This window comes from Ictalurus punctatus, chromosome 16, assembly GCF_001660625.3.
Source record: "Ictalurus punctatus breed USDA103 chromosome 16, Coco_2.0, whole genome shotgun sequence".
NCBI classification, from domain to species: Eukaryota; Metazoa; Chordata; class Actinopteri; order Siluriformes; family Ictaluridae; genus Ictalurus; species Ictalurus punctatus.
The window spans coordinates 17,209,592-17,228,003 of record NC_030431.2 but is presented as its reverse complement, the minus strand read 5'-3'; the positions used below and the strand labels follow the sequence as shown (position 1 = coordinate 17,228,003).

Genomic DNA, 18,412 nt, shown 5'->3' with positions numbered 1-18,412 from the left:
GGTTTTTACCAAATGAAGTACTGCTTATGGGATATTTTAGCCAGCTAGCACATAGATGAGCACACATAGATAGATAGATAGATAGATAGATAGATAGATAGATAGATAGATAGATAGATAGATAGATAGATAGATAGATGGACAGACAGACAGACAGACAGACAGATAGGTAGATAGATAGATAGATAGATAGATAGATAGACAGACAGATAGATAGATGGACGGACAGACAGACAGACAGACAGACAGACAGACAGACAGATAGATAGATAGATAGATAGATAGATAGATGGACAGACAGACAGACAGACAGATAGATAGATAGATAGACAGACAGACAGACAGACAGACAGATAGATAGATAGACACACAGACAGACAGAGAGACAGATAGATAGATAGACAGATAGATAGATAGACAGGTAGATAGATAGATAAGACAAGGTGAGCTTTGGGTCCTAATCTAGAAAATGACATTACAATGATTTCAGAATGGTTAACTGACATTAAACAGACATGCAGTTGTAAGACAATAGTTTCTAAATTTAACCAAACTCTTTGTCTGATGGACAAAACACAAAGTGAGCCTCCTGTGTCTGCTTTGACCTCATTGGCTAGAACAACCAGGTTTGATCCCAGAGAGCTTCATTTTCCACTACTTATGATTTCATTCTATAATCTCCTCCACATGGTTGTCCAGACACAAATCTCCACCACCTTGTATTTATATACTTCCGAGACTACTCTTGATAAATTGTTCAGCCAGATTACAGCATTCAAAAACATTTTAACCTGAGACAGCTTTGTCTATGCCACAGTTCAATGGACTGGAGAATGGTAGTTTTTAAAGAGCAGTTTGTGTGCATTCATGTGGCATAAGTGGCTGTTGGGCCGTTCTTACATTAACCAAACGATTGTGCAAACGGCATTCTGGCTGCATTTACATATGTCTATAATGGCCAAATGTCTAACAGACATTTTAGAAGCATCTATTAACCTTTAATAGTAGTAAAAAAATATATATATGTATATTGAGACTAGTTCACAGACTAGTTTACTAGTTTAATATTAATCAGAATACTATTGCTGTATGGCACAAGCTTCCAACCATAATCATGGAGTAACCCCCTGACCTGCACATTTTAGTGTTTCCCCTGCTCTAACACACCTATTTCAACTCATGAAGCTCTATTAGTTAGCTAATTAGTTGAATCAGGTGTGGAAGGAGAAGGGAAAGCACTAAAATGCCCAGGACAAGGGCTTCACCTAGACCAGAATTGGGAACGTGTGTGATATGTGATATATTTTCAGCTCGATTTGACACATTACACAAAAGTGCTGGATAGAATTCTTCATGAAATAAACAAGCTCCTTTTTTAGTATCACTTTTGAGGAAGAAGTGGAACTGAACAAGTGACAGTTTGAGGTCTGCAGCTGCACTATACCAGTGGATGACCCAGCATTCCTGCATACCCATAGTATATGCTTTTACCAGCTAAAAAGTGTCGCTCTCTAACGCGTTCCTACAAAAAGGACAAGAATACGTAAACATATTGTGCACTATTCTTGGGTGGATCATGCAATATTTCTTGTATTTCCACATTCTTTTCATGCAAAAGTACAAAAAACAAGGAAAAAAGCAAGTACTAACAGAATAAAAAAAAACTGCTTAGGCTGCAAAACAATTTGCTTTTCAGTCATGAATGGTATCGCTGATGAAAACTCTTTGGGCAGAGCAGAAAGAGATCATCTCAGTTACACTGCTGGAAAGCTAGTAATTGTGGGAAAGAGTAAAGCCAGGAAATGACTTGTATATTCACAGTGGTGAGGCTTTGTTAATGCAAACTCCTCTGTTTTGGCCCTCATTGACTCAGGTCAGAACGCCTAGCTAGCCTCTCTCTTCCACAACTGTTCAAAGGAGCCTTTCAGTTCAAATGCCGGGCTGAGCATGCTCCCTGCTTTGCTTTATTTGCTGAAATCTAAAAACTCTGAGTACCGACTCAGTCCACTTAGGCCACAAACTGAAAGTTTATGATGTGATGGAAGTAGATAGACTGGAGAAAATCACACACTGGTTTTAGCCAGCTGTGAAAAAGTTCTAGTATGTGTAAATAGTATGTGCTGAGGCATGTGAGACTAGACTGAAGTCCAGGCAGATATGTGGCCCAGGCTGTAGTGGAGACCAGCTGTGATTATTGACTGAAGGGTGAAAATGACTTTCTGAAAATGTGTTGGAAGTGAGAATTGAGAATGGCAGCTTCAGCTAGACACACCGACTGGTCATTTTCTTTTTCCTTTTTTCTTTGACTAGAGCGCACTAAATAGTTATTATACATTACTGTAAAGCTTGCAAATAATGGTAATTAGATCGCAGTCAAAGTATACTACCAGCCAAAAGTTGGGACACTTTGGCTTTTCTTTTCTTTTCTTTTACTAATTTTTACTGTTTTAGAACAAGCATGAATTATAAAGATATTAACAATGTGAAATAACATATCTGCAGTGACCAAGAAAAATATTAAACAAATCAAAACTATTTTATATTTTACATTTTTAACTGTACTTTTGATGGAGTAAAAATCTTGAAAATCTTGTCATTTTCAGGCCCAGGCTTTTCTTAAGTTTTCTCAATAGCACTCAATTGAGACCTTGACGCCCTTTCTGCTAAATTGTAAAAACTTGTCCGAGGAAACAATCAAATTGTAATTAAAACTACTTGTTTTATGTGACGGCTACGTATTAAAAATACATTTTGATTCAGAAAAGTACATTCAAACTTGTGCAATCATTTCACTATTTACATTTGTCTTAGAAAACAAAATTCAACCATAAACCTTTATCAAAATATCTTTAAGACACTGAAAAATATATATTCAATCTGTGTCCAGATTTCGGACTCTTAAAGTACCTAACTTCATATAATATATTACAATGTTATGTGGCATTTTTGTCAATACATAACATTTATGCATATAATATTCTATAATGAACTGATTAGACATTTATACAATATTTTCCAATTTCATGCCAGTTGGACTTCCTTAATGGCTCAGCAGTGCATTACATATGACATATTAAACTGGTGCATATTTCAGAAAACATGTGGCTTGAAAAGTAGACAGCAAATCGGAAAGGAAATAATAAATGAATGAAGCTGGTGTTCTATGTTATTATAACAATTCCTTTGTGTTAAGTGAATAAATAAGCTTATAGGAGTTGTTGTTTTGGGTTGATGGTGGCACTGCAGAAATGGAAACCTGGAAACCTAATAAAGTCCCTGTTGGATCCCAATAGTATTAACAGGATTACTGAGCTCTAGCTGATGAGAGCGAGAGGGGGGTGGGGCAAGAAAGAGAGTAAGAGAGGGGAGGAAGTGAGGGAGGGAGGGAGAGCGTGATAAAGAGAGAGTGAGAGGGAAGGAGAGATGGAGAGCATAAGAGAGAGAAGAAGAGAAGAGAAGAAGAGAGAAGGCCCTCCTGTAAATAGAAAGGAGGGGGTGGAGAGAGAGAGAAAGGAGGGAGAGAAGGAGGAGAAACTTTAGACTTTTACCTCAACCAACCTGGAGCAACAACATGATTCAGTGAAGCAGATGCTCCAATTTGCAGACAGTAAATGACGCACATAATTTAAAAGTCTTAAACAGTAATGTCTTAAGTGTTGTGCTTTATTATGAGTCTACCTAAAGGATATAGAAATTCATGAAAATACAATACATTTTATTCTTTTATTTAACTGCTTGGGTAAATCTTGCTGAAGAGATAAATATAACATTACAAACATTGCTAAGTTTTTTTTTTATCCACTGCCCCAGCAGCAGGAATAACTGCACTCTGAAGAAATGTAGCAAAGAACCATGTGCCATCTGCCTGAATATAAACACACACATTCACTGACCTTCAGAGGACTGTAATCTTTTAAACAAAGGATCTTTATTTTCCTAAACTAAAATCATGCGTAACAGGTTCTCTCGTATCATGGTAATAAGTCAATCAGTCTGGTCCACTTTCATTGCATTATAGAGAATTTACGATTGAGAGAAAACAGATAGAAAAAAGGAAAACTGAGTAGGTTGAAGAAAATTACCAATGAATTTTCTTCATATTACCCGACGGTCATGATGTTGACCTCATCGTCCTTGTCTTTCATTATATGATGAGAAGAACCTATTGTTTACTGGATAACCGAAAATAACCGAATGAATAGACTTTCAGGAAATGGCCTTAGAAGATGGTATTAGGAAGCTTCACAAAGATTAAACAGGATACTGTATATAAATGTACAAAATCTCAGATGATGAAAGATTCGAAACACGAGACTTTCTGTCTTTTCCCTTTTCCGGGTCATATAAGGTCAAATTTCTGGGTTATAACAGGTCAACCTCATAGCACTTTCCTTATTTTTACACCATAGTTAGAATAACTGACAGGATAATGTTTTGGTTGTTGCCTAAGATCTAGCTTTAGATTTTAAATGCCATACTCTGAGAGAAAAGAACAAAGTAGAACCTTAATTAACTTGGGATGCCTAAGACCTGCTGCTCATTCCAGAACTCATTCACAATATGCTCTTACTAAACATCCTTTCAACACACAGCACTGTTCACCTGTGGACTGTGGAACAGTAATAATATATAATTCCACTAGCCTATACAGTGCCACCCAGAAGGGGATGTGTTTCCTTTTGATTCTGGTTCCTCTCAGGGTTTCTTCCTCATATTGTCTTAATATTCAGAGAGTTTTTGTAGATCTGCAATTCTGCTTTAAATTTTATTGTTATTCTTTATGCTGCTGTAAGATAATTTCCCTTGTGGGATCAATAATGTCTGTCTATCTATCTATCTATCTATCTATCTATCTATCTATCTATCTATCTACAGTGCTGTGAAAAAATATTTGATCTCTTCTGTTTTTGTGCATATCTCATACTAAGTAGTTTTAGATCTTCAAATGACATACAAAATATAACAAAGGCAACCTGAGTCACAAATAGTTTTTATTTATTTATTTTTATTGAAGTGAAAAATGTTATCCAACACCTATCACCCATGTGAAAAACGAACTGCCCCCTTAAACTTAAAATCTGGTTGTGCCACCTGGTTGTGCTAACAAACGCTTCCGATAACTGGAGATCAGTTAATCACAGCACTGTGGTGGAATTTTGGCCCACTCTGCTTTGAAGAACTGCTTTAGATCAGCCACACTGGAGGGTTTTCGAGCATGACCTGCCCGTTTAAGGTCCTGCCACAGCATCTCGATTGGCTCAAGCCAGGACTTTGACTAGGCCACTCCAAAACATTAATTTAGCTTTTTTTTTTAAACCACTCAGAGGTGGACTTACTCCTGTGCTTTGGATCATTGTCTTGCTGCATAATCCAGTTGTGCTGGATTATAATTTATGGACTGAAGACTGGATATTCTCCGTTAGGATTTTCTGGTAGAGAGCAGAATTCATGTTTCCCTCAATTATTGCAAGTTGCCCAGGTCCTGAAGCAGCAAAGCCTCCCCACACCATCACACTTCCACCACCATGCTTGACCGTAGGTATGATGTTCTTTTTGTGGAATTCAGTGTTTGGTTAACACAAGATGTAAAGGGACCCCTGTCTTCCAAACAGTTCCACTTTTGATTCATCAGTTCTCATTCTCCCAAAAGGATCATCAAGGTATGTTTTCGCAAAATTAAGACGAGCCTTAATGTTCTTCTGGGTTAGCGATGGTTTTCACCTCTCCACTCTTCCATGGATGCCATTTTTGCCCAGAGTCTTTCTTGCCCGGAGTCATGAACAGTGATCTTTATTGATGCAAGAGAGGCCTGTAGGTCATTTGATGTTGTCCTTGGCTCTTTGTGACTTTCTGGATGAGTCGTTGCTGTGCTCTTGGAGGAATTTTGGAAGGTTGACCACTTCTGTGAAGGTTTGTATATGAAAATATACAAATATTTGTATTTGAAATAGCTTTGTAACCCTTCCCAGACTAATGTATTTCAATCACCTTCTTCCTTATCATTTCTAGAAATACCTTCAGCTTTGAAACAGTGTGCTACTGGGTAAGACCTTTTAACCAACTTCATGCTGTTGAAAAAATTCTATTTAAGTGCTGATTTGATTGAACAGGGTTTGCAGTAATCAGGTCTGGTTGCGTCTAGTCCAGCAGAACCCCTTTATGAATGCCGTTTCATAAAGTTGGGGGAATTAGTAACAATTTGGGGCAAATACATTTTCACGCACACCCAGTTGGCATTGGATAACCTTTTTTTTTTGGCTTCTGTAAACATTATCATTTAAAAACTGTCATTTTTTCATGTTTACTCAGGTTGCCTTTGTTTAATCTTGGATTTTGTTTAATTTCTGAAACAACTTAGTATTAGATACACAAAAACAGAAGAAATCAATACTTTTTTTTTTTTTTTTTTACAGCACTGTATCTAGCTATCTATCCTCGTTTTTGCATTACTTATCTGTCTGGAGATTCACATGTATCTGCGTGGATTTGTGACTCTAAATTGCCCCCAAGTGTGAAGGCGTGTGAGAATGTACTGTATATGCATGATGTCATATGATGGACTGATGTCCCATCTACAGTATGTTGTATTCCCACCTCACACCCAGTGTTAGTGGGATAGGCTTCAGATCCACTGCAACCCTGACCAGTATCAAGCAGTTACTGAAGATGAATTAATGAACTAATATTGTACTTTATTTGTTTATATTATTGGATTATTTCGATTAAGTCTACATGTAGGTCTTTTAGGGAGTGCTTCCACAGCATTAAGCACATGAAATACAGTAGCACAATGCTCAGCAGTTCTGAGCATTCAACTTTATCTAAGGCGTGTGGTGAAGTATGCAAATATGAAGCGAACTTCCACTGGCATAAAGTTGGTTGGACGTTTGATATTCGGAAATTAAGGGACCGTCTCTAAAGTTACATTCGACATTGGTATACACGTTTCTAACTCCAGTAGCATTTGAAGGGAATGACTTACAGTCATATATCGAACAGTCGATTATCGAATGTTCAACGTCAAACCAACTTTATTCCAGTAGCACTTCCTTCCTTCACTGGTCGTTTTCGACATGTTTCTCTTCTGGCACTTTATTAAACTGGTCTGTAAATTAGACATCGGGTTTAGCACAATGATCACCATCAAGTGACCGAAAAAGGACAGACATATCTACAAGACAAGAGCACTTGAGCCCTCCAGTCATTCGCTGGACTCTTGAGCTTCACACTGCTGTAGTCTCCACCCTGAACACGCTTCGCTCTCCGTATTGTGGTGCCTGAAATCTCGCGAGATTTCCTCTCATCACGGGTTGGCTCGTGCCCCTGAAGCGATGCCCTACTGCAGTGTGTGTGTGTATAGCAGCGAAAGAGGCGCTGAAACGAGAGGAGGAGTTGCGGCAAGGTCGTTACAGCATCACGCGCAAACTAGCTAGCTATCTATCATCACCACGAGCCAAGCTTATAACGGACCTCATCCCGCATCTCAGTACAGACACAACAGTCTCTTCAAGACTCGAGCTTCACTAATCACGACCTGAAAGCCGATGCCTCGCGCCAAGACTCGTGTGGTCGGTAATCTTCATTTGCATGCGCGTGTGTGAAGTCGCAGACGCCCTAAGTGAGCGGAAACTAGACGAGTCTTTTCCGTTCAGTCGTTAGGTTAGTAGCGTGCGGGAGTGTGTATCGCTGACGCTGCGTCCTCGGTGAGAAGAGCGTGGCATCACCGCATTTCGCCGGGCCCACAGTATAGTCTGAGCAGCCAGCTCACGCGTTCCCGGTTGGCCATGTCTGCGCTTTCCAGATCATCTCCAGTGCCGGAAGCAGGAGACGGACTTCTCCGTCCAGCCCCACAGCAGGAGACGGACTTCTTGGGCTTGAACGGCGGCAAAGGACCATCCGGTCCGACTCCGAGTCAGAGTCGCTTTCAGGTCGATCTGGTGGCCGAGGCGGGGGGCAGCGATCAGACCAGCGTGTCCTCCCCGCCCGCGGAGGATGAGAACACGGGCAAGCTGCGCGCTGATGAGGAGGCGAAGGGCCGCTTCCGCGTGGTGAACTTCGCAGACGCCAGCGGGGCCCCGAGTCCAGACGAGGCGCCCGGTGACGGCCTGCAGAACGGCGACACGGCGCTGAGCGAGGGCAGCGTGCACTCCTCCACCGGCGGCCAACAGCACTACCACTACGACACGCACACCAACACCTACTACCTGCGCACATTCGGCCACAACACCATCGACGCCGTGCCCAAGATCGACTTCTACCGACACACTGCAGCACCACTGGGCGAGAAGCTGATCAGACCCACCCTGTCTGAACTGCACGATGAGCTGGACAAGGTAAGATCAGGAGATGGGGAACTGTGACCTCAGAGTAGCTATGAGCCGACCTTGTAAGTGTAGTCCTCAGCTGCAGGGATGCCAGATTGGGTTGCACGGACCTTTTATAACTTGGCATTGCATGAAATGTATCTAATCTGCATTGTAGTGCGACCAATCTGGCAACCTTTTCTTGGTTTATCTGAATAGATTCATACATTAAGGCCAAAAGTTTGTGGACACCTGACCATCACTCATACGTGGTTCTTCCCCAGAAAGTTTGAAGCACACACTAGTCTAGAATGTCTTCAAATGCTGTAATAGTTCTAGAAGAATTTCACTTCAGTCAAACTAAGAGGCCCAAACCTGTTCCAGCATGGAAGTGTCCCTGTGCACAGAGCGAGCTCCATGAAGACATGGTTTGCCAAGGTTGGAGTGAATGTAGTGAAATATAGCACAGAGCTCTGACCTCATCCCCACTGAACAGCTTTGGGATGAACCGGGATCCTGACCGCGTGCAACTTGCGTCTTTTCATCCTGACATCACTAATGCTCTCGTGGCCGAATGAGCACAAAAATCCCCAAAACTATGCTCCAAATTTCCCAAAAGAGTGGAGGTTCTTATAACAGCAAAGGGAGGACTAAATATGGCCTAGGATGTTCAACAAGCAAATATGGCTGTGATGGGCTGGTGTCCACATACTTTTGGCCATATAGTATAGATTCAGATAGCTTTATTGGCATGAAATGTAATATTAAAACACTTTTTTTTTTGCCAAAGTATGAATACCTATCCAAAATGGAACAAAAGAAGTAATAATGATGATAGTATTTGTGAAAAGAAAATGATAGAAACAAAAATGCAAATACATGTATGTACACATGACACTGAAAAATATAAATATAAATATATAGCCTATTTATACACGGCATGTACACATACTTCTGTTTTGCGTTTACATCCGTGTTTACATGGGATTAGGGAAGACAGTTGTGTACAGGTTTCGCTGACAATTTGAGGAACCTCCCAGTTTCTGGTACTTTCATCTAGACACGAGCAACATTTTCTCTAATTTATATAAAGTGATGTCTATTTTTAGTGTACTGAAAAACAATACTTTTTGTATTGATTAGATGCAGAATTGGATCCGTGAGAATGGGACTTTGTCCAAGTTCTTCAGTGGACGGGGGGGGAGTAGTAATTTATTAACCTTTTAAAGTTGTTCCAAGCAATGATCTATCTCCAAGACATCCAGAAGTTTAGACATTATCGACATTAACTCATTATGAAAGACTGTTTCATTTGCATAATTTTAGATGCCATCAAGTGTCCTAGTCCTTCAGTTCAATTTGGAGCTTCCATCAGGCTGCAAATTAACTGTCATCTCATTAAAAAAAAAAAAAGACGGTGTTTAATACCGTTTTGACAACACACACCGGCAGGGACTTTATTTGTAACAGAACCACCTACAGCTCTGGCATGCAAAGCATGTGATTGGCTTCCTGAAGCCCCACACGCAGTTGTGTGTCACAGTAATTAGTTTGCTTGCCTTTTACTAGGTGCTGGGATATGTAGAAGTTTAGTAAAGGATGGAAGAAGCTATTTATTTGGCGAATGTGTGTAAGCGCACTGGGCTGAGTGTGAATGATGAAGCACAGGGTATTAGGGTATTAGATGTTCATATACACATCCACTTGTTGCTTTTTACAGCTTGTAGCCCAGCAGACTGAATAGGTATACGGAGAGAACATGTGTCCGATCGTTTAAATGTTAGTGCTCCCCTTGTTTAGGTTTTAGTTTGGTAAGAATGCCAGTTAGGGATTTTAGACTGGTGAATGTTATTGGAAGGTTTCAGTGATGACAGAAAGTCGTGCGATGTTGACATTCCAGCTGAAGTTTTGTTTTGTGGTTGAGGCGAGGAAGAATAATTCTGAATGTCTGTCTGCATATCTTTCTGACTTTCTTTTTTCCCCTTTCTTAGTGTTTCTTGCTTCGAGACCTCTCCTATCCTCACTTTTCTCTCATTTTGCCTCCTCTTCTCTCCTCATTAACTCTCCTGCCACTGAGATGATACAATCTCAGGACTGGTGCAGTAAAAACTGAAATCCATACTGTGTCCTAAGTGCATAATGCTTCGTATATGGGTGTGAAATCTCTTTGGCGTGAATGTTCGTTGGCGTTTTGGAGGCCGTAACTCGCCTGTGCCTGATGAGCATATTATGCTGTCATCACGTGCAACATAATGAACACAAAATAGGGCACACGTGGGTGTGAATGACCAGTCAATACTGCCCTAGTATCGTGGGCTTGCTCTCTCTCTCGATCATTATGACTCTGGATTGACCGTCCTTCACTTTTTCGGTACCTTAGGACAAGGCCGTCATAGCTTTTGTGCCTTTTTTTTTTTGTCCTCCAAAAAGTGTCACAGCTGTCATTAACCTGATACACGACCCTGTAACGGCACGTGTTTTGAAATTACACACATAGCTTTTAATAATTATTTATTAGATAATTTTTTTGGAATCTTGCCAAACATTTTCTGGTTAATGACACGGTCTGATTAATAAATGTGTGCTTGTTTAGGCCGCATCCATGTTCCGTACAATATACTGTCATTTCATGTTGTCACAAGTTCCCAGACTGGCATCTTTTTCATCACATCCTGCTGGGTTGTAGTCACAGTTGAGGTCTAATTTGTCACCGATCCCTCCTCCCTATCAAAAAAACTCCCCAAAAAACAAATGATTTCATCTCCAGGGGCTTTACATGCCTAGATCCTTCTAAGTCATTTGGTCAGTATCAGTTCTGCTCAAAGGCGCTCGATCACTTGTTACATAAGCTCGCTGCTTGAATTTACATTATGAATGTAAGCCCCCCCCCCCCCCTTTTTTTTTTTTTGAATAGAACCATATTTTCCTACTGTACTCACTGGCCGGATGTTACTGTGCTACAAATCCATGACGCAATGGAAGTTCTTCTTGCCCCGAGTGGATATTAAACAGAAATCAATGCGTATGCCAATACAATTAGGTATAGCCTGTTAACTGGGACTGACTGTCACTTGTCATTAATGTTTACCTGCTCATGGCTTCACGTAGTAATGGTGTGATGTTATAATGGCACGTTATCATGTTTTTGCAGAGAACTATGTGCATTTATAGGCTCGGTGTGTGACAGCAGGATGCTGGTGATGCCTCGGTGTGTGTAGGAACTGCGTGAGGTGCTGCATGATATTGACCAGCCAGAGGGAAACCCTGACAGAGCAGCTTTTATTCAGTGCGGTGTGGCCGAGCAGAAGCAAATTGTGCTGAAATATTGATGCCTTCTCTGCCGTCACTGCTGAGAGAGAAGACAGCTGTTTTTTTTATTAATTTTTTAAAATATATATATATTTTTTATAAATGTCATGAGCACAGAGTGGATTTATGAAGTTGCTGAGGCTCTTGAACAAGTCCCGTACATAATCAGAAATGATTACAGTGTAAATTAAAATGAAAATCCTCCAGCCCTTGCTGATCGCTTTTTTTTTAACACAGAGGTATGTACATCTACATTGCGTGCACTGAGTGTTGCAAGTCATTGTATAGGATTTATGGGCCTGGTAGTAAGTGGACAATTAGCTGCTCAGTTGTTTTCCCGGCTCTCTCCATTGCTGCATCGTCGACTCGTGCTAAATACCTCATAAAGCAAATGTTGCTCCACATATGGAGTCGAGTCTGATGTTACAGACTAAACATAATGATCACAGACCTTCAGCAGTAAACGGTAAACCTGTTTGTACTTGACCATGCTTTGGTGGAGTTTGTATAGATACATGAATTATTCATGAATGCTATGCATTATATCAATCATTGTTTCATTGTTTAATCGTTGTTTTTTTTCTAAATTCCTCATAGCAGTTTATTAAAGCGAGGAGAAATTCTTCTGTTTTAGGAAGATTAGTGCAACTCCAACTGCACTAGTCATAATGTCTGAAGTGTGATCTGGTTGATTGTAGAATCATTTTTCTAGGATGACAGAAAAGCTTTTCAGAATCACTGACATACAGGCATACGGAAACGCCAACGAAACCAAGCAGAATAAAGTTTGACACATATAACTCTCCTGCTATACACGCGCACAAGATGTTGCCTCACCGTTAAACATATTGAGGGCAATTAAAGATGCCAGGCTCGAATAATAGCTTTTATGTATGAGAACCAAATCTCGTAGCCGAAACCTTGGGCAACGATTTGCTTTTTGTCGAAGGCGCAAACTGCTACGTTAGAAACGTTTGTTAGGAGAGGATGATGATCATCTACACATGTGTTTCTCCGGCTGTATTAATGTTCTTAAGTAGTGTAACTCGCCCTTACGCTATATGCCACTACTTAATTACCACCAAGTCACCCCCCCAAAACACGGGCCACTTTAGGCCACGCCCACTTTGATCCGGATAGATCTGGAAACTGTGTTTTCATTTTAAAAGGCTCTCCGTCCACGCTGATGTTTTCCAAAAATTACTCGTCCACACAGACACGTCTGAAAAATGCACACATCCCTATACTGCACACGCGTAAAAAAACGTAAGAAGCTTTGGCCCGCGTCATTTCCGTCAGGCGTTTATTTAAAAGTGAATCTCAAGGTTATCTAAAGTGACAAATCTTTAGCAACGCTATCAGACTGGATAGCAGGCACAACTGCAGTACAACATCGCCCACCGTCTTGTTTGTTTCGAGTCGAACGGGTCCAGAGACTGTGTCACATGACTAAAAATACGGCATCGTTTTTGAAAACCTCCGTTTTCTCAGTCCACACTACAACGTGAAAACTGTGTTTGCAAATTTATTTACTTGGGAGAGCGTTTTCAAAAAGCTATGCTTTCGCCGGACAAAAACTCTGTTTCGGTGTGTACAGAAAGCCAAACCTTGGAGAGAAAGATCCGTTTTCAAATCCAGATCAAAACACCGTCTTAGTGTGTACACAAGGCCAAACCTTGGAGAAAAAGACTTTTACTTGCCTGGGCTAGCTAGTAAATTTATCATTTGTCCACCCTTGAGATCCATTCTAAAGAATGTAAAATTAACTCAGTAGAATAATCAGTTTACAAATTTACTACACAAGTGTACCCATTACCCTTATGACACAGGGAAAAATAAGCTAAATCAATGGCTTGTCCTGATAGTAACCCAGAATGCTCCACGCTTGGAACATAATGATTTCAGCTGTGGTTGAGATTAGTGTAAGATTTAATTGACCCTCTGGGTTGTTGGACTCGACATGGGGTGAACTCCAAACATCAGATGTAAAACTGAGTGTGCCGATGTCTTGTGGCATGCTGTTAATGTGTGTTTATATTGTTCAGTAAAATTCCGGTAGAGCAGAGTGTTCCAGTAGATTACTCGTCCGCTGACTGTGTCATGGCTCGAAATAGGCCAGAAGTCTTCCCCAGCTCACAGTCTCTGTCTGTCTAGGCCTATGATTCCATTAGTTTAGTGGTCATGCACTATATTTGGCGTTCTTGCTATTTTGTGTTGCTTGCTAAACACCCTACCTTTATGTTCTGTGTTCCTTTAGGTGTTGAATTCTCAGATGTCTGGGGTTTGTGGTGTTAACATGTCGTACACAGCAAATTTTTCACCATTTGAAGATTGCTACAACGGAGAACATGTTGCTGTGTTCTGATAGCGTCAGAGATTTTGCCCACATTTTGGTAAAGATGGACACTGTGAATGAGTCTCTTCAAAAGAAAATAATCTGCATTTCAGCAGCTTGTATGTCTGCCCTTTTCTGTGTAGATTTCTATGTTCCAGGGGAAAAATTACGGTGGCCCATAAGTGCAAAATAATTTCAGAATTTAAACGCATCAGCTTATTCAGAAATGCAACGGCAAGGCTAAATTCAGAAACACAGCAACATGTACTTTAAATGGAAAGGATGGGTTAGGGTTAGGTTCTTATTGGATGGGTTAGGATTTGGTTCTTATTGGATGGGTTAGGGTTAGGTTCTTATTGGATGGGTTAGGATTAGGTTCTTATTGGATGGGTTAGGGTTAGGTTCTTATTGGATGGGTTAGGGTTAGGTTCTTATTGGATGGGTTAGGGTTAGGTTCTTATTGGATGGGTTAGGGTTAGGTTCTTATTGGATGGGTTAGGGTTAGGTTCTTATTGGTTAGGGTTAGGTTCTTATTGGATGGGTCAGGGTTAGGTTCTTATTGTATGAGTTAGGATTAGGTTCTTATTGAACATCACATGCTTGCTGCTGATTAGACCTCACATGGGAAAATAATTGCCCATCTTCAGTCTGTTATTCTGTTAGCCTAGCGAAAATGATATAATGTTGAAGGTACTTGTATTTTTATTATAGCGAGGACTCATCCTTCCTTCTCGACAACCCGGCTTCCTTTAGCTTTTCCGCTTTTCAGTGTTTGCGCGCTCGTATTAATGCAGTGCAAAGCTGAAAGTGTGTCCAAAAAATATAATGCCCTTGATTTAAAAATAAGCATGAGTAAAAGCATCAGTAGATCCATCTCATGTTTTCTCTTACTGTAAGCATCCTGCAGCTTTCCTTTATCCCGCAGTCTCTCAGACTGACCCGTGCTGTAGCCAATCAGTAACAAGCATCTGATGTTCAATAAAGACCCATCCTTTCCATTTTGACTTGATATTGACGCCTTTCTGGATCTTCTGGTGCGTTTTTGTAAAAATTTGACGGCGTAAAAATCTGTGCAGTTGATTTCTGGACGATTAACACGGCTGATTTTATGCCTTTTTTTTCCCTTTTCAACCTGGTTTTCTGGTCATGGTGCACAGGTGATATCTGAACTTCATTGGATTTCACAGATGACTTCCTTCTACTGAAAAGAATGACATCATGTGAAACTCGACTCTACCGCATGGCCACACATGCACGCACGCACACACACACACACGTATACATGCCCAGGTGGGTCATACACTGCTGAATGGGGAAGGGATGGATGGAACCTTCCTTTTTTTTCTCTCTACCTATTATAGTTCAGTATCAAAGGGCACATGACACACTGCTGGTACTCGAGTCTGACTACCAGCTGTAAAGCTTGTATTGTGCTGTGCAGGGTTCTCAAGAGTAGAACAATAGCGAACATAAGACGGGTTTTTGTACATTTAAGCGATCTTTTAAGCAGTGTTCTTTAACATGTATACGTTTATGCCATTTGGCAGACACAGATCATACATTTGTGCTAGCAAAGACTGTACAAAGAGTTTATTTTTGCGTTTATAGACATATTAACTATCCAAATGGGGGGAAAAACATGAGTACCGCAAAAGAAATAGACTATCCTTTAATGGTGCTCGCATTTAGTTGACTAAACAAACCGTCCTTACTTTCATTTTAACTACATCTATTCAATTACAAATAATTTGCTGATGATAACACTACACAAAGGATGAGTGTCTGATAATGAAACTCGTATTTCCTTTCTCTGGAGGAAGGGAAGACCGCTAATGTTACTAGCTACATGGCACGGCAAGTTTCAGAGGCATGATAGCAGTGATGAAGAAAAAACCTCACTAGATACGTTTATTCTCCTGAGTGCAGTTTCTACATATCTACTTTGGCTCAGTTTTATTATATGTAGGGATTTTAACAGGGGAATCCAGGTATAGATTGTGATCACTCATGAGATGAAATGGGCTAAACGTGTTGAAATGTTAAGTATGGAGTGCCAGGATGTGCACAGGAGAATATTTGTGATTCCAGCAGCAGTTCTTTGCTATAAGTGTCCAGGTGAGATTATGCACCGATGCCGAGCTAAACTAGGCAGAGACAGTTTTTGGGATGTGCGGATCATTAGGGCATCCATATGGGACCATCCACAGCAGGAGAAGATGAGTCACAAGTGCAGAAGCTCCAAGCAGATTTAGAGCATCAGAATAAATCAGGCAGATTTATATGGCGAGAGGAGATACAACAGTAGAAATGTTGCACTTGCAGCCAAGCTGTACTGATTATCTCCGTATCTCATTCACCACATCTGGCAGATTTCACTTCTGCACTGTTATTTTGGGGAGTGCAGCTGATAGATTACTTGCTAGTCACTGCTCAGTGCTCACAAACACTGCTCTAGTTAATAAAATCCTTATTTATGCTGTACTGTTTCTATCTCTAATGATTTTACCTGCTCGTTTGTCTGCTTTAGAGGGGTTATGTAAGATTTTGTTTGCCCAAAGGTGCTCAAAACGGTTTTTATTCAGTTTAGATGCAAAACTTATGATGGCTAGGACCTCTCATGTGAGAGAGACTGGAAGTAATACATCGATCAGCGTAACATTAAAACCACCTGCCTGATATTGTGTAAGTCCCCCTTGTGCCACCGAAACAGCTCTGACACATCGAGGCATGGACTCCACAAGACCTGTGAAGGTGTGCTGTGGTATCTGGTACCAATACGTGAGCAGCAGATCCTTTAAACCCTGTAAGTTGCGAGGCGGGGCCTCCATGGATCGGACTTGTTTGTCCAGCACATCCCAGAGATGCTCGATCGAAATCTTTCTATCACAGCCAGCATGAACTTTTTCAGTAATTTGTGCTACGGTAGCTCTTCTGTGCGATATGACCAGACAGGCTAGCCTTCACTCTCCACGTGCGTCAGTGAGCTTTAGGCGCCCATGATCCTGTCGCTGGTTCACTGGTTATTCTTCCTTGGACCACTTTTTGTAGGCACTAGCCACCCAACAAGACCTGCCGTTTTAGAGATGCCCTGACCCGGTCGTCTAGCCATCACAATTTGGCCCTCGTCATAGTCGCTCAGATCTTTATGCTTGCCCGTGTTTCCTGCTTCCAACACGACAACTTCGAGAACTGACTGTTCACTTGCTGCCTAATATATCCCACACCTCCACAGGTGTAACACATTGTAACGGCATAATCAGTGTTGTTTACGTCACCTGTCAATGGTTTTAATGTCATGGCTGATCAGAAAGAAAACGGAAGAAAAAACTGATAGTGGTAGCTGAGTGCTTAAGTCGTTGGACTACTGAACCGAAGGTTGTGAGTTCAAATCCCAGCACCACTAAGCTGTCACTGCTGGGCCCTTGAGCAAGGCCCTTAACCCTCAACTGCTCAGATGTTTAAATGAGAGAAATGTAAGTCGCTCTGGATAAGGGCGTCTGCCAAATGCCGTAAATGTAAATGGATAAAAATGACATATGTTTTTGGATGTATGCTTGCGCATATTCTAGAAATGATATCAATTATGTTTTCTTTACTGGCAACAATGCTGAAACCTTGAGTATCAGCTGATGCCAATCCTGATGATTCGTCGCTTTATTTAAAACTACTGATCTTTTAAAATATGTGATTTTTAACTGAAGCACTTCACTTAAGATTGAAAATGGCATTTAAATTCTTGCATTGCTTATGTCATTCAGAACACATTAATCTGTTTGTTTGTGTATTATTATTATTATTATTATTATTATTATTATAGTGTGTACTCAATTATACCTTGTAAATTATAGGCAGATCAATATTTTATTGTGATTTTTTAAATTTCTTTCTCTTTTGCATGAACGTTTGAGTACACAGTATTATCCCTGGCAGTTGTTTGTCCATCCGTCACTGACAGAGCTGCGTGTACCAGGTGTGCTTTTAAAGAACAGGCCAGATGGAAAGGGAGGAGGTTTTAAAAAAAAAAAAAAAAGAAAAGAAAAAAAACAGACTGTGGTTTCCTAGCACCCGGTGCTCCATGTCTCCATAGCGATGCCAGTCTCTTGGGCAGATGAGAGGAAAGCAGTGTACAGTGGGCAGAACACAAGTCTCCAGCGGCCAAGCCGAATAAAGATGGCGTGACGTGATGACCCATCGATCGTTGGGGATTTTGTTTAAGCTTACATCACACACAGGGGTTGAAATTCGACGTCGCGTAGCTGCTTTTGAGTTACTCTGAATGGTTTAGTGTATTCCATTTGAGAAACTTTTTAAAGCATGCATACGAGCAGGTGTAGGTTTTTGCTGCTGTAGTCTCACTGCAGCCGAGAAACAGATGGTCCGTTGTGCTTTTGTGTAGCTCAGTTTGAGACTCTACCCCAAACAGTGGGATATCTCTGATTGAAAGCACAATGATTGAAGAAGTCAG

At 40.8% G+C, this 18,412-nt stretch overlaps 1 protein-coding gene across 5 annotated transcripts in view; it reads left to right on the top strand.

Moving 5' to 3' along the window:
* The first annotated feature begins 7,326 nt into the window (after window positions 1-7,326).
* Window positions 7,327-18,412, top strand: part of slc12a2 (solute carrier family 12 member 2) — a 73,715-nt gene continuing 62,629 nt past the window's right edge. For 3 of the 5 annotated variants that reach the window (XM_017489452.3, XM_017489450.3, XM_017489448.3), the window contains exon 1: window positions 7,328-8,333. In XM_017489452.3, the coding sequence (XP_017344941.1) occupies window positions 7,785-8,333 (549 nt within the window). In that variant the 5' untranslated portion in view covers window positions 7,328-7,784. Of the gene's footprint in view, window positions 8,334-18,412 lie in introns of all 5 variants that reach the window. The other 2 variants (XM_017489451.3, XM_017489449.3) reach the window with 1 other exon arrangement.